General features: G+C 41.7%; 1 protein-coding gene across 1 annotated transcript in view; it reads right to left on the bottom strand.

The window, feature by feature from the left end:
* Window positions 1–1,457: 1,457 nt before the first annotated feature.
* Lpl (lipoprotein lipase) overlaps window positions 1,458–24,249 on the bottom strand; it is a 25,795-nt gene continuing 3,003 nt past the window's right edge. The window contains exons 2-10 of the mRNA XM_031340010.1: window positions 20,327–20,487; window positions 15,860–16,039; window positions 13,185–13,296; window positions 12,017–12,250; window positions 11,058–11,300; window positions 8,178–8,298; window positions 6,689–6,871; window positions 5,485–5,586; window positions 1,458–3,488 (exon numbers count right to left, since the gene is read on the bottom strand). Of these exons, the coding sequence (XP_031195870.1) occupies window position 3,488; window positions 5,485–5,586; window positions 6,689–6,871; window positions 8,178–8,298; window positions 11,058–11,300; window positions 12,017–12,250; window positions 13,185–13,296; window positions 15,860–16,039; window positions 20,327–20,487 (1,337 nt within the window). The 3' untranslated portion in view covers window positions 1,458–3,487. The remainder of the gene's footprint in view (window positions 3,489–5,484; window positions 5,587–6,688; window positions 6,872–8,177; window positions 8,299–11,057; window positions 11,301–12,016; window positions 12,251–13,184; window positions 13,297–15,859; window positions 16,040–20,326; window positions 20,488–24,249) is intronic.

The following is a 24,249-nucleotide window of genomic DNA, read 5'->3' as shown; positions in this document are numbered from 1 at the left end:
ACAATCCTATCCTGTGGGAAAGTGTAGTATTAATAGGTAAACCCAGCAACTTATGGGCAATCTGTTGTGTAGCAATTCCCTTTGAAACAGGACATTCCATCTTGGAGGAAAGCGAGCTAGGACTCAGGAAGCTCTAAAGAAAGACTTCCTCAGATTCAGGAAGTAAACCTTACAACTATCAAGAACTCCCCGAACCTTAGCAAGAGCTGCAAGTCTCCCCAAGGTTAATATCTGTAGTAAGGACTGAGGTGGAAACAGACTCTCCCACCTGGCAAGTCACTCCGAGAGTTCCAGGGCTGCAGCTTTGATGAGTTGTTGAAAGTATTGGAGTGGTTTTTCAGTGATGAAGCTCCTGTAAGTAAGCCCTCACTCACACTTCTACCAGGAACCACACTAAACTCAGCCATCGCACCAACTTAGTCTGTGGTCAGTTCCTACCTGGAGCAGGCACACATTTGTCCACTCCTCCCCAACAGTGGTCTGTAACACAATATGGTAGTTTTGACTATTGTCTACTCTGACTCCTTGAGTGTATCCTACTTTACTCTGTTAAAAAAAAATGCTATACATTCTATATTAACAAGAAAAGAAAGGAAGGGAAAGAAAGTATGGAAAATTAAACCCACCGTGCTGACAATCCAGCTCAGGAGTGACTAACCTTCAAAGCATAACCTTTCAAAATAGACTTGCAAATGTTTGACTTTCAAGGAGTAAACTAGCAAGGCAAAGCAAACTATGTATCTTTCATTTACGCCCTGGGAGCTTGACTAGATGTGAGGGAGCTAGCTCAAATTACTCATCTGCTCAGAGTTCCAGCTTTGGGCTCTGAATGGTCTGAGCTGCAGTTGGTGCCGCATGGTCCTCTCTAGAATTTTATTCATGTAAATTCCTCCAGATGAGTGCTCTAAGACAGAGTCAGCATGAAAGAAGGACCCCAGTGGAAGGTGAACTCCTCAATAACCTGATTTTTAGAATAAGATGCCATAACTTATTCAGCATGCTCTTGGTCACATAGATGAGGGAGAGACTCGGGTACTAATGTCAAGGGTCAGCAGTCATTGGAGCAACTCTGGAAATGGATTCCTGCCCTGTCCCCGTTGTTCTGTGTATGTGCATATATGCTTAGTCTCCAGATGGGGTGTCCCATCTAGGGTAGTGTGAGAATAAAGAAAAGATGGGAGATGTGATGAACTTGTTGGTACCCAGAATGTAGCGCTAGCTTACTGGGATGTCTGGACATACGCGCTGTCACAGAGCAGAGGAGTTGAGATTACATTGATTCATTTGATTTTCTTAGATGATCAGGCACACATCTAATGGGAAACTTATATTACTTCTGTGTCTTAGCCAGTACAGTGGTCACTCAGTTAAAATTTGCTGTCTGAATGTGGTCTAAGAATAAATCTAATTTCCCTAGACTTTAGAAAGGCTAAATGATACAAAATGATGACTTAGTATCATGATAAAATGTTCTCAATTTTATTGAAAGCAGATTCTATTTCTTCACACAGGTGAGTTTTCTTCTTTCAAAAGCCTATTTCATTGTTCTGTTTCATCAGAGTGAACTGGCTCAGTGAGACAGACAATCACGGATGGAGACGGACACAAAGTTAGCACCACGAATCTACACTGCAGATAGCCATAACAGCCTTTCCAGTGTTTACATGCTTTCTTACATACCCACACATTATTTACAGCTAATAAATAAATGTAAAGCCAAAGCGTCATTGAGATATGTATGCTTGTATGTATATACTGCAATGAATTAGCAATAATGGGGATGCCGGTGACAAATTGTATATCATTTTATTGTTAGAATTGACTTCAAGCCTGATGAAATCAGTCACCTTTGTCCTATATTACATAGGCACGACCATCTTTCTCCTAGCAAGGGCTAACATTCCAGCATATCTGGAACTACTTCTCTGACATATTCCAGCACATCCCTTGACTCTTTCATTTCCGAATCACATTGAATGATGACTACACTTGTGGGGCTTTGCATGTGGGCCGGTGTTCAGATACCCACACATTTCACAGTTTCTGTTCCCAGCAATAGCCTCTGAGATAGAACTTCTTTAATATTTTATATTAATGAGTAGTAAAAGCAATCTGAAAATATGAGATCTCATTCATAAATAATTTTTCATTATTGATATATATATTTACTTTTTTAGGTAAAACAAAACCGTGGCAATGAGCCTGGTACTTTCTATGGCTATTACAATAGAGGACTCCTCTCTGCATGAAACAGTTTACAAGCATCAATATGCTCATTTCCTAGTAATTTCAACTTTTATGTGGTTAAAAAAAAAATGGTCCTGCTCTAAAACTTGTACTTTGCACAGTGCAGAATTTGAACTGGATCACATCTAAACTAGAAATTAATGTGATGTGTTAGAAGTGTCACAGAGGCATGGCAGAGATGAGTCTTAAACAAAATACTAACTATTGGGTATTGGGTGTTCAAAATTGATGAAAACAAGTAAGAAAAATCTGATAATAAAATTATGATTATCAAGCTCCCAGCACTCAGGAAGCTAAGGCAGGAGGGTTGAGAGTTCAAGGTCAGGCTGAAGTACATAGTTGAGTTCTAGGTCAGGCTTGGTTACAGCTTGGGACAAGTGTGACTTTTTCTCAAGAAAGCCAAAAAGAGATGTAAAATCAACCTAGGCATTCTTTTCTTTCAGTTCAATTTATGTGTCACTTGAATTACACACTCACTTTCAACATCTACCCAGAGAACAATGTTAAAATATCTGACAAATATTTAAAAGATGGAGGGATTCAGCCATGAAAATTCAAGTCTGTTAAGAATTATTTGTATCTCTGTTGACTTGTGCTTTGTTGTGGCGGGACCAAGGGTCAGGACTTCATGAGCCATGTCTTCCACTCCTTTTGCCAAGTCACATGTCCCTGGTTACCTTTTTTTTTTGGGGGGGGGGACTATATCCCGATGGTAAAAAAAAACTAGTCATAAAGGCCAGGTGTTTCAACCACTAAAGAAATGGATCTGACTCATGCCACAAAAAAAAAAACAAAAAACAAAAAAACAAAAAAACAAAAAAACAAAACATTGTCTATATTAGACTTCGAGAAAACTTTGAAAAGGTCTCAATTTAAAACCTCAGAGGTCTAATAAAAATAAGAGGCCCTTAACTGATTTTAGACCATGATCAAAGGGCTCACATGAAGGAGTCTTATATTAGGAACAAATGATTCCTATGGGATACAGGATGGCATGTTTCTCCTGCCTGCTGTCTTCTGATGCTGCTATTGGCCATTGGATTCCTCACCCTGGGTTAGCCACCTTTTAATATTTGAGATTGCCTTCTGTTTAACTAACAAGATAGAGCTGGGATTAGTACTCAGGAAAACCCATTTTCAAACACCCAAACAAGGGTATTTTTTTTTAAATTAAATTTACTTCATTTTCTTCTGTCCTCAAAGAACTCAGATGTTTTCTTCTCTTGTTGGTTTGTCAGTGTCTGAGGAAAAACAGAAGAAAAGCTATTTAACCATCTGCTTTGTCTTTTATAAATCCATTTCTCCCCAGCACTGTCATGAGGAAGCAGTGTTCAAGTGACATTCAGAACAGAGTTTGTGTGGTGCAGATAATAGATCTGGGAAAGTAGCAGCCTTCTGGGGCAGTAGATACCCTTGGTGCACATATAGATAGCCCCCCCCATCTGAGCATCATCTTCAGAAGACCAGGTCATGTGACGACAAAAGTCACAAAGCTTTCCTATGCTCTAAACATAATAAAAAGCCTGCTTCATTCTTTCTTTGTGAGTCTTCTGAAGAGTTAACAGGGAACATTAGACTGAGAGAGTCTGTGAGTTGAAAACCCCTTGAAGAACATTGTCTGATTCATAATCCTAAATTTAAAATGCATTTTAAGGAATGGCTTCCTATGTGTCTGTTGTTTAGCCATCCTATGAACAGACCGTAGGCACATCATTGGACCTTTTCAGATAATTTCTCAGAAAGGGTTATCTGAGCACTTCATAAATAGTTGAAGGTATTTCCTCAACTTTTGGGCTTATACCCATTAAAGGGGCATTTATTTTTGTATTCACATATCTACTTAAAGTTGTAGATGGGTGTGGGGGAAGGTAGGTGTATATAAGTGTGTTCATGTGCACATCTAAATTTTTATACTGGAGTCCCCTGTTTCAAAGAGGAGGTAAGTATGAAGTTGCCTTGGACCTATGATTCGTAAGAGGCAAAGTGCTTATGGCTTAGTGGAAATTTCTCCCCTCAGTTAAGAGCCATTTGCCAGTTTAAGGCTGGTTAGCTATTCTCCATGTCAAGTTCCTCTTGGGTATTCACAGTGATGTTTGGAATCCATGTGGCACCTTATTTTTATTCATTGCCATACTCTCATGTTTGTGATGTAAAAACATATAAATGCCATGTATGTAGAGTGACAAAGGATATAAACAAAATTGGTACTCACATGTCAATGTTACTGGTAAGACCTTACTGGTTTTATTTTTTTGCTTTTGTCTGGTTTTCCTGAGCTATTCATAGTGAGTACATATATTTCATATTTAGGTAGACATTTTAAATGGCATGCTCATAATAGGTCTTTCATATTCTTTTTCTGAAGAGGCTAACTTTATTTGGTACTTCTGTTTATAATAATCTAGAAAGTAGGATAAAGAAAAAGCAAATGCTTTTTTTCTATTGCTCCGTGACTCTGTGACCAGCCTCTGTCATTGTTTTTGTATCACTGCTTCTGTGGCACTATCTAATATCTTCCTTTAATAGGTGTGACCTATTAGCACTTGGGGTCTGGCAGGGGAGTGAGGGGGAGGGGTAAAACCAGCATATCCTGAGAGCTTGGGAGAGGAGATGGAAGGTCACATGCTTGGTTTCCACTTAGCATTGACGTGCTGGAAAGATTCTGCTGCCAGCTGCCAGCTGCCATGGGGATTAGCCCCAGAGGTCACGTAGGACGAGCCAGCAGTTGTTTTGAGATAGAAGAACAGTTTCCTGTACTCTTACTCCATTTTCTCCCCATATTTGGGGTTTCGACACAGTTTAGGTCTCCCCTGTGGTCCTGTCCTGGAATCTGTCGCTATTGGAGAAAAAAGGTGACCATGTGGCTACAGCTGATATGAGCCGCTTTTATCCTTGGCTATGAACCCTGGGCTGAACCCACAGCCACAGTGTTCCCTGCCCTCCAGATAGCATCCATGTAGCTAACACACTTGCAGGAGTGGGAAATGCAGAAGTGAGGACTTTTGTGTAATTCAAGAAATAAAAGTCAGCTTATATGTGTGGGATGAAGGCAGCATCGTGCAAAAGGAAAAGTAGCATTGAATGGTTAGAAAAGGGAAAAAGCAAGTAAGCGTAAGATAAGAAAGAAGGGCTAAGAGAGAAGCCCTAAAGTCAGTGACCCCAAGAGCTGCAGGGTAAAGAGCTAGGCGGAGGCCACTTCCAGAAGCTGCTTCAAGGGCTGGGGTTCAAGATGCTCACCAACCAGACTTCTTCAGAGACTTGTCATGGCATTTCACAAACACTGCAGGGTCCTTTCCTTTCTGCAGATGAGACACTTTCTCCCGAGCACAGAAAATGACCCTGAGGAAGAAAGTAGATATGAGCGTGCCACACGGAACAAGAGCAACTGTCCAAAATGGGTCAAGACCAATTACATCCCATGTAACCGCATTAGTTAACTGTGGTGTGGGGTGATAGTTCCAGTAGTTAAGGGTGCCATTTGAATCACATCTCACTCAGAAGGTCTGACCAGTAGAGGAGTTACAGAACCTCCTCTTAGTATTGCTATAGAAGAATTAGGGAGTCAGCCTTCAACTGCTTTGGGAACAAAGGCTATGTAGAATTTTTCTATTCACAGCATTTCTGAAAGTTTTTGTCTAAAAGTAAATGACTAATAATGATGATGATGATGATAATAATAATAATAATAATATAAATTTCTCAATTCTACTTTAAAGAGTTGATCCTATCAATGGTATGGTCGCAAAATCCCTAGACAAGTGTGTAAACATTTCAATTCTATGGGGGTTCTTTATGCAAATTATTTGTTTTATAATTTATAACTATTTTGTACTTGCAAGAAATAGTCCTAGATGAATACATAGATTGCCTACTTCTGATCCCAGCTCTCATTCCAAATAATCATGACCAGTACAGGCTTTACATGTTTCTTACTTGAAATACAGAAATATTACAGGCTAAGCATCTCTCCAACTCCAAAGTATAGATTCCCAGATGGTCCAAAATATCAGTCTTTTAAAACCAGAATGGTGACCCATGTGGGAAGTTTCATACCATGACCTGAGGTGATGGGTGGTAGTCAACAGGTACAGTCCCTGAAAAGGTTCAAATTACCTTCGGACTGTGTGTATAAGAGGACCGTGAAATACACATCTCCTAAATATCTCATTATATTTGTGCAACTATTCTAAGAGCTAAATAAAAAAAGTCCAAACATTTCCATTCCCAAGCGTGCAAGTGTGATTGGTACTCAACAAGTTCCTCTGTGTGGCCATGAAAGAGTATTCCTGAATCACTTCTGGAATTATTAACTAGGTCCCACAGGACTGAAAAGGAGGGTTCCTAACGTTCCACCTGCAGGTTGAAGGCACCTGAAAAGTTTCCCCCTAGGCACTGACAGAAGCCTGTGCAAAATAGGTGGGAGAACATTCAGCTCCATTACTTTTTCTGCGTCTCTCCAGCTTTCACTCGGATCCTCTCAATGACAAAGCCGGGGCTGCTCCACCAGTCGGACCAGCCGAAGTAGGAGTCACTCTTCCACTTGAGCTTCATCATCAGCAGTTCTCCGATGTCCACCTCCGTGTAAATCAAGAAGGAGTAGGTTTTATTTGTGGCAACTTCGGGCCTGGATGAAAATCCCACAAAATTGGTTACTTCTGGAAACCAGCCTTTTCTCCTCCCTAAATGTAAATAGCTTTATTGTTTGCATGATATTTTAAAAATGCAAAACATGTCCAAGACGAATGTCAGTAGCATTTGGCTGCTTAAGATCCTGCACCACTTTTCCTCCTAATACTACAAACGAGTACAGTTCTTAAGGGAAAATTAGCCAGTTTTCAATTCCTGTATTCCTTTTTAATTTATACATGAGTTTCCTAGACCATAAAGTATATATTCAGTCCCCCTCTTCACTCTATCTTCACCCTGTTTACCTACTTTTCAAGAACTTTAATTTTAGAATCTGTAGTGATTTTATTAACATAACTTACATGACTTTTGCCTCAATGTTAATTAATACTCAGTTTGTGGTATATATTCCACCATAATGAGTGTGCCACACCTGCATTTTTAAAAAAACATTCTATTGAGTATTTCTTCAGGATACATTGTAAAAGAAACCTATTCCTTGTAACCATAGCTGTGGAAAATTATTTCCTTGCTGTCTTCCTTGCATGGAAAGCTCTTGCAATGAATAATACAACCAGTAGATGTGTATTCTGCTCAGTCACTTTATAGCCACTGTGCATTTGAAAACATGTGTTCATTTAGGAACTGTTAAAAGGTATCATGAAACTTTCTCTAATCAAAACTGAGTAATACTTTGCCATGTGTATTTTACATATGCTATTTTCTATATCTGTCTGTCTGTCTATGTTAGTAAACTGACTTCCTGCTACAATTGTTTTTTGTTTTTGTTTTTGTTTTTTCTTGGTGACACTGGGACCACATCCAAATGATAGGTAAGTACCCTACCTCCCAGTCATATCCCTACTTCACAATGGTAACTCTTTTTTGGGGGAAATTTATCTACTTTATCATTGCTTCTTTTAAAAAAAGACCTGAAATGTTGAAGGAAAATACAAATATAAAAGAGATTAGAAAGCAGTGTTTTCTCATAGGAAATGGTGCAAGATGTCTAGTTTTGAATTCTAATTTCTTTTTCTTCTTTTGGTATTTTGAAACAGGGTCTCCCTACAGAGACCAGGCTGGCCTTGAACTCACAGAGCTCTACCTATCTATGACTCCTAAGTGTTAAGAAGTTAAGGCTTTGATCTACCATACCCAGCTAAATTTTAACTTCTTTAAACTAGAATGTCTTTTCATGGGGAGGTCAAGGGTAGTGTGCACATCTGTTTCCCAGATCCAGGGCTCTGGCGAGGAGCAAGGCTGTGACCCAGCCATGGTTTGGAGACAGGCCCAGAGATACTCACAACGTGAAGGGAATGTTCTCACTCTCGGCCACTGTGCCGTACAGAGAGATCTCAAAGGCCTGGTTGTGTTGCTTGTCATTCTCAGTCCCAGAGAAGTGAATCTTGACTTGGTAATGGAATACTGCAGGGAAGGACATTGGCACAAGGCATGTCAGTCAGTCTTCATGGAGACATTACAGTTCCCAAACGATCAAGCAATTCAGACTCACAGAGCATGCCTTCTGAGAACCCAAGCAACAAGTGCACCATCTGAAGCGGCTTGGAAAGTAGTTTCTGTTGAAAGTAGTGCAGGCCTTATGTGCTTTTCAGTGTGGTTTTCGTGCACGGGAGAAACCCAACTTGTATCTGAATTGCCCACCTGGAAGGGACTGCCGAACACACCCAGAAAGCTCTCTGTGGCCTCCACTTAACCTTGGCCACCTTATATTTTTACATCTGTGCCAAACATATTTGGTATTTGCTACGGTGTTCCTGTGCCTGTGTGTGGCCTTGTTTCTTCCCATTTCCTGGGTCCATTGTACCGCCCCCACCCCTTCTCATTCCATCCCTTCAGCATCCACACGGTGAGTGCGTGGCACATACAATACAGTGAATTATTGTGAACCACCAGAAAAGCCCTTAAGGTACAAAGCTGGCTCCCTAATTGTCCTGACTTAGGAAATTCACCAGGAAGCAGGAACTTGAACTTCCGTATCTCCTCCCTGTTCTTCCCCACTTATCTGCCAAAACCCAGAGTCCAAACACAGTTGCTGTGACGAAGATGGGGATCATTCTGATGGTTACCTTTTGTAACCCAAGGTTTCTATGCATATTTTTTATTACACTGCTATCTATTAAATGGAATTTCTCTTACGCTGAGACCTAACATCCTTAACTCTAATGGTAAAGAGTGTGCCAAAACTAGATTTTGATGTCACTTTGGATATTTATTTTCCTAAAAACAATTCAATATATTTTATTGTGGTTTCTTGTGATAATCTATTTAATTTAGCTACTTGTTTTGTTTTAAGTGAGGTTGTGCAAGCTCATGTGTATGTGTGTGTGTGTGTGTGCGTGTGTGCACCCAGTTGGCCTTGAACTCACTATGTAGCTGAAGTTGTCCTTGAATTCTGATCTTCCTGCCTGTACCTCCCAAGGGCTGGGTATTACAGGCATGTACAACTATGCCAACCTCTTAGTTCATTTTATAATGAAAGTAAATAACTAGGCAAGCAAAGACAGAAAACAAACAAACAAACAAACAAACAAACCCCATGATTACTCAAATATAAAGATAAATCATCTAGTGTCTAAGGCAGTGCAGTAGGTCATTCTGGGAGAGGCTGGTGCTAGGGATTGTCTGTGTGTTTCTAAGAAGTCTAGACAGAAGCCTGGGTGGCCCTGTGTAAGCCACCCCTTGTTTTTAGAGTATGGCCTCTTCTGTACCACACACCTGTCATAGGTGCTGAGACCAGAATGCTGGTCTCTGCAAGAGGAGCAAGTGCTCTTAAGCACTGAGCCATTTCTCCAGGAAATTATCCCAAAAAGGAATTGCTATGACTCTTTATTTCTGTGTGGGTTTACATATATGTATATGCTAAAGTGCAGATGTTAGTCAAAAGAGTTAGTCTAGAGTTAGTCAAAGTGAACATTATCGCACAGCCTTCATGATTCCTTTGAATACCATATGCTCAATATCTGGGCCACCTGGCATATCTACAGACATATTTTATCTGAGGAAGCTAAGTAATAAATGCCCTTCCTTCAGGCTTCAACCAGGACTCTGCCAAAGGCAATCTGTCCAAAGTCAGTCTCTGACACCAGATACAAAACAACCTTCTTTCTCCATGTATGTCTTTTGGACTTGCTCTAAGTAAGAGTCCAAGCTTTAAGTTCAAATTTGAAATGAGTTCACAGCCAGATGGACATCTAACTTGGCATTCTTGCTCCCCTAATGTGCTGGCTAGTTTTATGTCAACTTGATACAAGCTAGAGTCATCTTAGAGGAGGGAACCCAATTGAGAAAATGCTTCCATAAGCAGTCTGCAGGCAAGCCTGTAGAGTTATTTTCTTAGTTAGTGATTGACGGGGGAGGGCCCAGCCCATTGTGGGTGGTGCCACCTCTGGGCTGGTGGTCCTGGGTTCTACAAGAAAGCAGGCTGAGTAAGCCATAAAGTGTAAGCCATTAAGCAGTATGGCTCTGCATCAGCTCCTGTCTCCAGGTTCCTGTCCTGCTTGAGTTCCAGCCCTAACTTCTTCTGATGATGAACAGTGATGTGGAAGTGTAAACAGAATAAACTCTTTGCTCCCCAAGTTTCTTTGGTCATGGTATTTCCTCTCAGCAATAGTAACCCCAACCAAGATACCTAGAATGTTTGAATATTTGTGGTTTTTGACTTTGTGTAAAGCAAATTTTCAAAGTGACAAATGTTCTATCAAGTTCCAGAGAGTAATTTAACCTTTGTGGGCTATGTGGTCTTTGTCTCAATTACTTGAGCCTGCCTTTGTGGCAGTGTTAGATAATATGGAAATGAATGTGCCTGACCATGTTCTAATAAAACTTTATTTACAAAAGCAAGTAGTAGACTGTATTGGGCCAAAGGGCTAGATTTTATAATCTCAAAGTGATGGTTTCAAATTAGCTCTATCCCAGTACTAATGGCTGGTCACAGCTACTGAGAAGGCTGGGTGTGAACTCAAGGCTGAACACTGGGGTCTTGCTGGTGTGGGAATCAAGAGCTTGATGAAGTGGATTGGTGAAAACCCTTCTGTATTAACAGAAGCACAAGTGAGGCTTCAGGACTCAGTAACATCACTTCATTAACTATTCGACAGACTGGGCCCATGATAACAGAGATGTCACTAACCAACTTCTCCTCCTTCCCACAGCTTCCAGTTTACCTTTGTAGGGCATCTGAGAGCGAGTCTTCAGGTACATCTTGCTGCTTCTCTTGGCTCTGACCTTGTTGATCTCATAGCCCACATTGTTACAACGATTCTTTCTACAACTCAGGCAGAGCCCTTTCTCAAAGGCTTCCTTGGAGTTGCACCTGTACGCCTTGCTGGGGTTTTCTTCATTCAGCAGGGAATCAATGAAGAGATGAATGGAGCGCTCGTGCGAACACTTCACCAGCTGGTCCACATCTGGGCAAAGAGACATGGGAAATTGCAGTTCTCCAGAAACTGCCTTGCACGAGGGAAGGCTCGGTGTGAGGCTCTGCTTTAGGGCATGTTCTTGGTGGCATGCCCTAACTTGCCTCCTCAACTGTCAAGTTGACCATCAAAAGTTGACAAGGACTTTTGGCCCTTGCATTTTATATTTATAGAAAATAAACATAAAGCCATAATAGACAACACTTGAGGGAGACAACACTTGATTCCCTCCAGCTTAACAGAAACTTCCCTTTACTGAAAATGTCTACCACTTTTGGTAGATATTTAGGTGCTCCTAAAAGCATGGTTCCAGAAACCACACCATAAAGGGGATAATTGTTAAATTAGTAGTTGAGAGGTCAGAGGACAAATTTGGTCCTGGCCTTCCACCTCATCTGACATAAGGTCTCTTCTTTGTATCCAGGCTAGCTGGCCTGCAAGCTTCTAGGGAATCTCCTCTCTGCCTCCCACCCCACTGTAGGACTGTTGTTATTATGAACATTGGTGTATCTGGCTTTTTATGTAGGTTCTGCGATCTAAATTTAGGTCTTTACACATGCATGGCAGGTGCTCTACCCACTGAGCCATCTTCCCTCCCCACAAGTGTGTATACTGAAACCACATAGTGTAGAGATAGGGACTGGGATGCCAGGTCATTGAGACCTAAGCCTCCAAACTCACATTTAAGTGACCTGTAGTTTACTCACCTCCAAGTCCTCTCTCTGCAATCACACGGATGGCTTCTCCAATGTTGCATCCTGGCTGGAAAGTGCCTCCATTGGGATAAATGTCAACATGTCCTACTGGCTTCTGGATCCCAATACTTCGCCCAGGTGACCCCCTGGTAAATGTGTGTAAGACATCTACAAAATCCGCGTCATCAGGAGAAAGGCGACTGGGGGCTTCTGCATACTCAAAGTTGGGCCCCGCTGGATCCAAGCCTTGGGGGGTGGGGGGAAGAAAGGAGTCCCATGGATTTTTTAAAGTCTACAGTAAATTTAATTCTTGCATCAGCATCTGCTCTTCTGAGTGTAATTGGAAATCTTTTAAATTCCTATCAGCTGATAGTCTTCACAGTTGGATCTTCCAGTGACTAAGAGTCAAAAAAGTAGGCATACCTCTTCTAAACTGAGATCTCACTCACTCACTCTCTCTCTCTTGCTCTTGTTCTTTCCCTCTCCTCCTCTGAGGCCAGCCTCAAACTCTTGATTCTCCTGCCTAAAATTCCACCGTGCTATGATTACAGATGTACGTCAGTGTAGCCCTCATATTTGAATTTCCCTTACCCTCCATCTTTCTCCAGATGCTCCTGTTACTGAGCTGCCAATAGCTTCGAACTTGCTGCCTTCACATTCCAAGTATTAGTATCCTAAGCATGCACCACCAGGCCTAAAGTGTATCTCTTCAACTGGCCAGTCTAGAGATTTTTTTACACTTAAAGGCCTGATGTCCTCTTGTAGGTTATTTCTGAATCTGAGAAGAACATTGACCACTGATCAATTCCTTTCTCCTTCTCTCTACACCAAACCATGTATAGCCACTTCCTAGATGACTGTCTTATTCCAAAGCTTTCTAGACTCAGTCCTTTCTAGTCTCCCTGGTGCTATGTGAGAGGGAGACATCTACGGAACAGAGGAAGGTGAGAACTCTTTCTCACAGGAGTAAGTGGGTCTCTGTGCCTAATGGTCTTGTCTACTACCTTGCCAGAGCCAGTAGGTGGAAAGCTAGAGCTCAGACAAGAGATGATGAATATTGGGCACAAATGCCCAACACCATGCATGTGGGTGTCTAGTAGAAGCAGCTCGGATTCTCTTTCAGAATGATGGTCATGTTGCTTCTTGTGATAAATGAACAAAACAACAAAATGCCTCTTACCAGTAATTCTATTGACCTTCTTGTTGGTCAGACTTCCTGCCACGCCAGCAGCATGGGCTCCAAGGCTGTACCCTAAGAGGTGGACGTTGTCCAGGGGGTAGTTAAACTCCTCCTGGGGGACAGTAAATGAAAAATATCTTGGTGTATGGTCAAATATCAAAACAAAAAGTAGTAAAAATGAAAGTAAATGTTGGTTTTAAAAAACTGGCACTACTATAAGTGAATTTTAGTGATTTTGTGTTATACCTAAAAGAGACAAATACTCTGTGCTATTGAACCTTTTTTTCTATAACGACGGTTTGAAACTAGGATTTTTTTCCAAACATCTAGAACTGTATTTGATAGGTATGTATGTGCATATATGTGTGTGTATATACTCATATATATACATATATAGTATATAAATATATACTACATAGTAGATGCATATATGTGTGTGTGTGTGTATATATATATAAACTTTTGCACATTATCTGCTTGTCCAAATATCCTCCATCCTGTTACTCCTTGGAGTTAGTCAAGCCATGACTAAAGCAGACAAAGGGAAATGGGAAGAGATTACAGGCACATATAGCTCAGCTTTCTGTATTCACAGATGTGGTGGTTTGAATGAGAATGGCCTTCATAGGCTTATGTATTTGAATGCTTGGTCCTCAGTAGGTGGAACTGTTTGGGAATCCTTGGGGGTATGGCCTTGTTGGAGGAGGTGTGTCACTGGCGGGTAGGTTTTGAGGTTTCAAAAGCCTACACCATTCCCAGTGGTGGCTGTACCTGGAGATGTGAGCGCCATGCCTGCCTGCCTGCTGCCATGTTCCCTGCCATGATGGTCAAGTACTCTAACTCTCTGAAACCCTGGGCCTCAAATTAAATGCTTTGCTTTCTAAGTTGCTTTGGTCATGGTGTTTTATCACATCAATAGAAAATTAACTAAGACAACAAGTAAAAAGCCTGGGGCTCAGAGAATCGATTTAGTTCTTCCAAGTTCATTTGTGTGACTAACAAAAAGCCAAGAAAAGAACTTTTGGTTTTTGATGGTTAATCCAATAAACATAGCATAACTTTTTTTTCATCCAGTTGGTTGAAATAACTTGGCTCTATGAGAGAGGGTACTAGCTTACATTGTGGTAAGAATGGCTAGATCATACAGCCAATAAACCATCCTGTCCTCTCACATCTTCTGATATTTCAGTGAATAGATCTTTAGCTATTTAGTTCAAAAACAAGCAAACAGACAAACAAACAAAAACAAACCAAATAAAAAACCTCCAAAGTTCACTCCCAGAGTGTGGTCCCTAATAGAAGGTAGTGGGTAAAAATCTGTGGGCAAGTCCAATTCTGGACCCTTACCTATCTCATGTCCTATATGTCCCCCTAACTGTCTTTCTGCCTCAGTTCATCTCTTCCCCAAACCACGAGGGTGACTATATGAATTTGAAGTAAGAGTCACACACTGTTAACTATTTTGTTAGAGGTTGGTAGTCTCACAAGAGTCAAAGCAGGATACACATACACATGCCAGCCAGCTGAAGGGAAGAGAGGTGGCTTAACATGACACTTTGCCTCTGTCCTAAAAAGTAGGACTTTTGTTTATTCCACCCACTTGGTTCTTAGTCCCAACAGATCTGTTCACTAAAATATCAAAGGACAGGGCAGGGCAGGGCAAGATCATTTATTGGCTGTATAATTTAGTCATTTTTTTATTAGATATTTTCTTTATTTACATTTCAAATGATATTTCCTTTCCCAGTTTCCCCTCTGAAAACAAAACAAAACAAAACAAAACAAAAAACAACCCCTGTTCCCTCTCCCCTCCCCCTCCTTACCAGCCCACCCTCTCCCAGTTCCTGGCCCTGGCATTCACCTACACTGGGGCATAGAACCTTCACAGGACCAAGGTCCTCTCCTCCCACTGATGACCAACTAGGCCATCATCTGCTACATATGCAGCTGGAGCCATGAGTCCCACCATGTGTACTCTTTGGTTGGTGGTTTAGTCCCTGGGAGCTCCTAGGGTACTAGTTAGTTCATATTGTTGTTCGTCCTAAGGGGCTGCAAACCCTTCAGCTCCTTGGGTCCTTTCTGTAGCTCCGTCACTGGGGACCCTATGCTCAGTCCAATGAATGGTTGTGAGCCTCTACTTCTGTATTAGTTAATTTAATCATTCTTATTTGTGGTGGTTTGAATATGCTTGACCCAGAGAGTGGCACTATTAGGAGGTGTGGCCTTGTTGGAGGAGGTGTGGCCTTGTTGGAGGAAGTGTGTCCCTGTAGGAGTGGACACACAGAGCTGCCTCCTAACTCCCTAAGGATGCTAGTTTCCTTTTGACCGCCTTAGGATCAAGATATCGAACTCCTGGCTCTAGCATCATGTCTTGTCTCCATGCTGTCATGCTTTCTGCCATAATAATGGACTGAATCTCTGAAACTATAAGCCAGCCCCAATTAAATGTTGTCCACTATAAGAGTTGCCTTGGTCATGGTGTCTCTTCACAGCAATAAAAGCTAAACTAAGACATCGCCACACTGTAAAAAACGCTCTTGTGAAAATTTGAAATGCTTCAGAAAACATCTTAGATCTCAGAGAAAAGGCAATAAGGTAAAATAAAAATCAGCCATGTGTCCAGCCTAACCAAGAGTTTTATCCTACATACAGAAGGCTCCTTCTTCCAGTCTTACCTCCATCCAGTTGATGAATCTGGCCACATCATTTCCCACCAGCTTGGTGTAGCCAGCTGACACTGGATAATGTTGCTGGGCCCGATACAACCAGTCTACTACAATGACATTGGAGTCAGGTTCTCTCTTGTACAGGGCGGCCACAAGTTTGGGCACCCAACTTTCATACATTCCCGTCACCTGAAAAGGACAGTACAGGATTTCTTCTGACTATAACTCATTACAAATATGACAAGCATGTATGTGAAATGAAAAATGCAAATTTGCATGGAAGCCCATTGGCTCAGGCTGAAAACTCAAGCCTCAAGGGATGCTCTGATTCTTTCCTATTCCTTCCCCCTTCCAGGGCAAACGTGAGTATACCAGGGAGAGTGCCAGCCTCAGGAACAGCAGACTGGAGACTATCTTGCTTTAAAAAGTTATGTTTTACCAATTACAACAGTTCAACAGTTTCCACTATTTAAAAAAAAAATCAGGGTCAATGTATTAAACATTTATAGCCAAATTATACACTTTTAGAAAAGAAATGTTGTTTAATTACTTTTAATTAAGTTAGGAAGTGTTTCTCAGAAGGGTTGATTTCAAGGCCAGGCCTGCTGGGCATGTCTATAATTTTGGCAACTCTGGAGAATAATGGAAGAGTTAAGTTCATGACCTGCCTCAGTTACAGAATGATTTCAAGATCAGCCTTGGGGAATCTTAGGGAGACTGTCTCAAAAACAAAAGTGGAAAGAGGGCCGGGGCCATGGTACAGTGGTGAAGTGCTTGGCTTGCATGTGCAGAAAGAGCACAAGGCTCAACATTCAAAACTGCATATTAAGAGAAAGGAAGGGGGCTGGAGAGATGGCTCAGTGGTTAAGAGTACTGACTGCTCTTCCAAAGGTCCTGAGTTCAATTCCCAGCAACCACATGACGACTCAAAACCACCTACAGTGTGATCTGATGCTGTCTTCTGTTGTGTCTGAAGACAGCTATAGTGTACTCATATGCATAAAATAAATAAATAAATCTTTAAAAAAAAAAGAAAAAAGAAAAAGGAAGATATTTTTAAGAAATGCAAATGCACTGCTTATAAAGAGTGGCTTGCACATGCAAACCATTTGTTAAGGATATGAGGGTCAGGTCACACTGAAGCCACAGTAAAGGCTACCGATTGTTTGTTGAACTTAGAACACTTTGGCAAATGTGTTTAAGGCAGCTTTTAATGGAGACCTACAAAACCCAACAGAGCAAAGGGACCCATGGATACCCAAATCTACTGACTCCATCTGGGGTTTTACACTTAAATGATGAGTTCTTTAGACTCCTGTTTTATTGTTTGTGCATTTATTAGACTAAAATACCCAAACATGAACTTCGCTTCATCCCTGCACTAGACAAACTATACAACTTTTCACCTAGTTTCCGTGCCCTGTGTTGGGGCGAGGCCAGCCTGAGGGATGTGGCAGAACTACAGTTCTGCCTCTCCTACTTACTAATCAGTAATTCTGTAAACTAACTTCAGCCTTCCTGGGACACCTGGATCAGAAAACTGGCTCGGAATAGCTCAAAGCTCCCGCAGGCATTACCACTTGTGACCAGTCCAGTTCCTGATCTCCTTGTGGGTCAGCTCTGCAACTATTTTAAGCATGGAGAGAAAGCAAAGAAGAAACGATACAAAGCTGATGTCAGCCCCCCAAAAGTCCAGTTAAGCCTCTTTGAACAGGTCTCAGCCACGATGCTTCAAGGTGGGGTTGACAGAGTTGTCTTTGAAGAAACAAACTGCGCACGTGCAGACTGTCCTTTCTGGACTGCCGGTCCTAGTCACCTCCCTGCCTGACCGATGCATTGACTCTGTGTTTGCAACTCCCGTAGAAGATCAGGAGAAGACGGCATCATTTCTTCAGAACATAATGTTAACTGCACTGACTCCTTCCCACCCACGAGGGACAGCCAGCAAGTGCAGAGCTCCAGTGGGAGTGGGCAGCTCTCCGAGCGGGACAGAAGAGTGTCCTGACTTCCCTGAGTCTGTGCCCTTTTTTTTTTTTTTTTTTTTTTTTTTTTTTTTTTTTTTTTTTTTTTTTTTTTTGGTTTTTTGAGACAGGCTTTCTCTGTGTAGCTCGTGACTGTCCTGGAACTCACTTTGTAGACCAGGCTGGCCTCGAACTCAGAAATCCGCCTATCTCTGCCTCCCAAGTGCTGGGATTAAAGGCGTGCGCCACGACCGCCTGGCCTGAGTCTGTGCCCTTGAGTGGCCTGGAACCTTATCTCCGATAAGCTGTTTGTTCTAGGTTCTGTTGTACCTTTTTCTCTATCAGTGTTTCCAAGTTAGGCAGTCTGGAAAAGGGCAGGTGACCAATTCACCTGCACTGTGGGTACTTGGATTATCTTAGTAGCAACTCGTCTAGCCCTTCCTTTTTTTTTTTTTTTTTTTTTTTTTTTTTTGTTTCAACATAAAATATAAACGAAAGAAACAAAGGTAGTTGAGGGAGCTAGCTGCGCACTGTCCTCTACTCAGAAAAAGGTCTTGTTTTCTCGATTTCTCTCCTTACAAGCGGGTGTCCGACAAAGCCTCTGAACCAGACCCCACTCTGCTGCCTGGAGCAGGTGTTTTGACTGAACCCAGCCAGCGTTTGCTCAGATAAGCCAGGATCAGCTGGCTTTATTACAGTTCCAGACTAGGCAAGCCCGTGTGATAGGGAAACACAGCTGGTCTGACCAGCAACCTCTCCTGAGGCTAGCCCTCAAAACATCAAGATGTGATGTGACCTGAAGAGCTCTGGTGCATTTTGTGGGGCAGTAGGACCAGGGGCAGCATCTGGCACTGTGTCTACACACTGCATTCAGTCATGTTACCTTATAAGAGAAGGAAAGTCTGCCCGCCCCTCTGCAACTTTCTAAAGCACCACATTCTTTCATGGGTCAGACGGAGAGGTGTGAGTGGAGACCTGCAGCTGCTTCCCATGCATTAGTGAGCTTAAACTTCTTGGGAAGTATTAAGAGCCATACTATGTACATCCAAACTATCTCCAAACACCTCAGATATAAGGGTATTTAACATAACTTACAGTTTATGTTAGGGACTTAGACTTTCCTTGTATGCCATATACCATGCTAGGTTCAGTCTAGTAAATGATATCTTAAAAACAAAAAACATCTGTATGGGTCTTGCTGTTGATATATCCATAGAAATTATAAATGATTATTATAACAAAATCACTTCAGTGTTTGGGAACAGATATCTGTATTGGCCGTATACTGATTTTTCCTACATCTCATTGGAATTCAGTATACAAGTATAGCATTCAAAAGCTGCATCTAAACAGGAAGATGATGCATCTTTAACCATCTATTTTGTTATAAATTATTTTTAATATATAGTGCAACCTGCTCACTAGGACCTGAAAATTGTAAAAGTAAATTGAAATAGTCACATAAGAGGACCATGGAAAGCAATTATTTGACATATTTTGGAGGGGCTATTTATGAATATTTTAAATAAGTAGCTCTAACTACAGCTTGTACTCTTGTTCCTCTCCTTTTTATTTGTGTGTGTGTGCGTCTGGGTGGGTCCATGTGGGACAGCCTGAGGTATTTTCTTCAGGAGTTATCCACCTTGCTTTCTGAGATGGGAATCTCGATCAGAAATTGGCCAAGTAGCTAGGTTGGCTTGCCACAGATCTCTCTGTCTGTGCCTCCTTGGAATTATACTGCAATGCCCCTGTGCCCTGCTATTTATTTATTTATTTATTTAGCACTGGAATAGAACTCAGGCCCTTGCTTTCCAGGCAAACACTGTATAGCCTGAGCTACCTCCATAAGAGTGTTGTTTTCCAGCCTTCTTCTATGACAGTTCTCTGATAAACTCCCTTAAGTCTGAAACTGGGGCAAACTTTAAGCAGAGGGGCCTGAGTGAAGTCTAGATGAAGCCCTTTGTTTCACACTAGGTTAGTAAGATGAGGCCTAGAGATGACAAATGATTTGATCACATCATAGGGCTGGTGAACAGCCAAGAGGCACCTGACAGCTTTTCTGCTCTGGCTTCCTTTTACTGTCACAGATGACCGTCACGAAAGAGCCTTTGGTGAATGAATGAATACATGAATGCATGAATGAATGTATAAATGAATGAATGAACAAATCTTTTCCTGGTTCTAAGGTAGCTCACCCTGTGTGTATCAGGATCATGCTAGGCTTCCACTGGCTTCCCAACACAGTAACATGTCCTTATCTAGTGTTGAGTCGAACATCCTTTTTCACCTCCATAAATGAACCAAGGGGTAGCAGGCACTGTGTTGAAACAAAGGTGGGTACCAGCCAGGGGAAGGATTCGTGAACTTGGGACTACTGGGGCTACCATGAATCAAGATTGCCTCTATCCAAGTTTAGAAGGAAGCTGTCAGAGAGCAGACAAATACAAATGATGGGTTTCCAATAGCTGGGATCTGATTGACCCTAACCCTCTCTTTGCTCCATAACCACTCTTACCGTCCATCCATGGATCACCACGAAGGTCTTGCTGCTGTGGTTGAAGTGGCAGTTAGACACAGAGTCTGCTAATCCAGGAATGAGATGACAAGTGTCCTCAGCTGTGTCTTCAGGGGTCCTTAGGGCAAATTTGCTTTCGATGTCTGAAAAATCTCTTCCCACTACAGGAGAGAAAATTGGAGGGGTTATTTGGTTTTACTCAGCACTGACAGGTTTTAAATTCACATGCAGCCAATGCCGACAACATCCTTGGTTTTTCTAAAGCAGGTTTTCAAAAAGGAGTATGGGTCTGTGCAAGCACGAGGACCTGAGTCCAGAGTACCCGAACCCACATAAATACCAGGTGGCCATGGTGACCTGCCTGAAACTGCAGCCTCACAAGGCAGAGGCAGGATCTTCTGAGAGAGCTGCGGTGGTAGTAGCTATAGTGGCGAGCTTTGGGTTTGATTCTAAGACCCTGCCTCAAAGAATAAGGTGAAAGAATGATCAAGAAAGACAGCCTTCATCAGCTTCAGGCCTCCAGATGCACATATACACACGTGCACCTGCACAACGCAAACATCATATACTACCGTATGTATGCATACATAAAAATATTTCTAAAAGGAAAAAAAAGGAAGTGGACTGCAAGAGAATGCCTGATGGTCCACTGGTGACAATGTGGACAGAGATGACCTTAACTGTGACTTAAGCAATCTGACTTGCTCTCAGTCCCCCTCCAGTTAGGAAGCATGTGGGTGTGCATTTAATTCATACACGTGAACTATTATGTAGAAATGCCCTAGTTTCATCACATCTCAAGTGACTTGACCATGACGGGAAAGACGAGGTGGACTAGCGCCTAGGACTTCTGGTTCAAGTTCAGAGTTTATGCTCCTGGAGAACACTGTGCATAGATCTCATGTGGCATGGTTCCTGTTACGTTTTGAGTAATTCCACTTTCTTTAAATGTATGATTATTATATTTATCTAAGGTATTCCTATGAGAACACAATCAAACTCATTTGAAGGAAGGACTCCCTCCCTCCCATTATCAGAATTTTAAAAGAAGGAAAGTTAGGAAACATTTACTATCCTAACTCCTACATGTGCCGTCTCAAGCCATTTTGAGAGAGCAGAGGGTTCACATGTGCCATGGTGTGTGTGAGCCATAGTCAACATTCTCTAGGTAGCTCTCCTTTTTGTCCTCAGAATATTTCATGCAAAATTAGACCTTTAAAATTATGACAAATTCTTAGCTAGGTGGTGGTGGCACATGCCTTTAATCCCAGCACTTGGAAGGCAAAGGGTCACAGGTCTCTGTGAGTTTGAGGCCAGCTTGGTCTACACAGTGAGGGCTATAGAGAGAAACCATGTCTCAAAAATCAATCAATCAATCAATCAATAAGAGTAAATCTGGCTGTAGAAGGAGCTTGTTTTCCTTCTTCACACTAAATTGTGAACTGGGTAAGGAGAGAAGGTAAACCTAGATTTTGAAACTATTGACATATATCTAAATGCTGATAAATCTTTATGATTATTTATAGGAAGGAAAAATTGGTAAGTTGCTAATACAATAAGATCCTTTTCAAGAGACAGGCCACAGAGGAGTTAGGGATAATTAATTAATTCTTGGTCAATTTATAGACAGAGCCTATTTACTATAATGTGTGTGTGTGTATATGTGTATATGTGTGTGTGTATGTATGTGTGTGTGTATTTTTCAGGAAATGAACAACTGAGATAATTAAGACACTACTCATGTCTCAACACAAATATATATTTTTTTATAAGTAAAAATTGAAACCTCTAATTTCAAACTAACATTGCAAAGGTCAAGCCAAGAAAGACAACAAGAAGGATTTGCTAAAAGTGAAAGCATAGGCATTGTAATTGGGCTCCTCAGACAGTTTTCTGAGGACTGGCAAGCTTTTTCATTCTTAGAGATTATGTTTAAATGCTGTGGCTAGTGTCTGAGGGATTCATTATAAGCAGTGATTCAATCATGCATGTGCTCATGCGCGTGCACGCACATGCAAATTTCTACTACCTAAAACACAGGAGATGTTTCTTAATAATTATATTTGCTAGAAATAAATGAGTTCCACAATAATAGCTCTAAATGCATTTATCCAACTCAGAGACTGTGATAAACCCTGATCTTTAAAGCTCTTAATAATATACGGAATTTATCCTGCCACTAAGACTATGCGCAATCCCTATCTCATTTGATGACTCAGCCATTCTTCTTCCTTCTAAACCAGAAAACACTGTTAATCTTACTAGCTGGCAAAAAAGAATATTACGTGCTGTTAACCTAATTAATCTGATCCTGCCCAACAAGTTATTTTAATTTTATAAGGTGTTTTACAAAATATAAAAGTAAATTAGCCTCACTTGATTCCACCTCTCATAGTTCATCCTCCTTTCTCACAATCTGCTTTCTCTCTCTCTCTCTCTCTCTCTCTCTCTCTCTCTCTCTCTCTCTCTCTAACACACACACACACACACACACACACACACACACACACACACACACACACGCAGAGGTTAGACTCGGTTCTCTCCTTCCACCCTGTGGGATCTGGGGATAAAACTCAGGTCGTCTGGCTTTCCTACAGCCTTAATCTGCTAAGCCATCTAGCCAGCCTGATAATCAGCCTTTTTCAACCAGAGGCAACCGAACGATCCAACAGACTAGCTCCCTTACTGCCCATTTTTGCATTGCTGCATCAGAAGACTACCTTCAACAGCTCCAGAAATGCTCTCTTGTGGCCTCCTTTACCCTAGAATTTGAAAAGTTAGTGGCCCCGCTGACTTGGATATGGCCATGGGTAGTCTCTGAAATTACTAAGGCTGACTTTATATGTTCCCATGAAAAAAGAAAATCCAGGTTAACATGGAGATCCATATCCAGGGCTCAGGTTGGATGCTATACACCCAGCATGTCTGTTGGACCCACTGCTGGATGACAAGAGACAGGAATTCATCCGCCATCACTAGAATTGCACATGGAAAGTTTCATTTTAGTTTTAATGGGAAGTGTTTGTGTGTGTGTGTGTGTGTGTGTGTAAGTTTTCATATTAAAATGGCGCTGTTTAATGAGCAAGGCAATAGTTTCAATTTTATGTTAACTATGAAATCACAGATCTTTCTTCTGCTTAGCCTACGCAGGAGGAATTGTTCATAATGCTAGTCGGTGTTTGCTGCCCTTTAAGAACGTCTCAGTGTCCTAAAGCTTTCCCAACTCCGGTGGTCCCGGTGGTATCAGCAGCAACTGATAAGAGCATGTAGAGACAGGTAAGAAGATGAAGCCTAGGCATGCTTCCATGAGTAGATTTCATCATCAAGGTGCACTCCGGGTTGACTGCTGGAGGGTCAGGTGAGCTTGACTAATCTGAGGTGACGGTTGCTAAGGAAACTAGGAAATGTATCAGTGACTCTGCGTTCATCCAATTGTGCTGCTAGGAAAATTAAGTCCATGTTGGAAAAAGGAAGGGGAGAGGACAAGAGAGGGGAAAGAAGGACAGAAAGAGAGGACTGGAAATGTGAGGAGGATGAGAAAGAATGAAGGAGAGAGGCAGAGGTGTATCCTTCAAGGGCTTCCCTCCTGAATTTGACCCGATACAGTAATACTACCCTAACAACTGCGACCACCCAGGCAGCTCATTACACATTGGGGTGATACGCTTATGTAGGCAAATCAGAAAGTAATGTGTCCCCTTTACTGTGCAATCTTTATTCCTACGTTTCCAAAAAGACAGCTCAAATGTAGTGTTTATCAAAGAAAAGATATTTATCCTGATATGGGTAATAGTCACAGAGATGAAATTAAGCTTAGTCAAATCACCATAGAGAGGGCAGGGTTAGATAGAAGGGACTGTACTGCTCTCAGAAAAGTAGCTGCACTGAAGTAATGATAACCATAGAGAGGGTGGGGTTAG

This window comes from Mastomys coucha, unplaced genomic scaffold (genome assembly GCF_008632895.1).
Source record: "Mastomys coucha isolate ucsf_1 unplaced genomic scaffold, UCSF_Mcou_1 pScaffold22, whole genome shotgun sequence".
In the NCBI taxonomy this organism is placed as follows: domain Eukaryota; kingdom Metazoa; phylum Chordata; class Mammalia; order Rodentia; family Muridae; genus Mastomys; species Mastomys coucha.
Note: the sequence above shows the minus strand (reverse complement) of the source record. Positions and strands in the feature narration are given on the sequence as shown.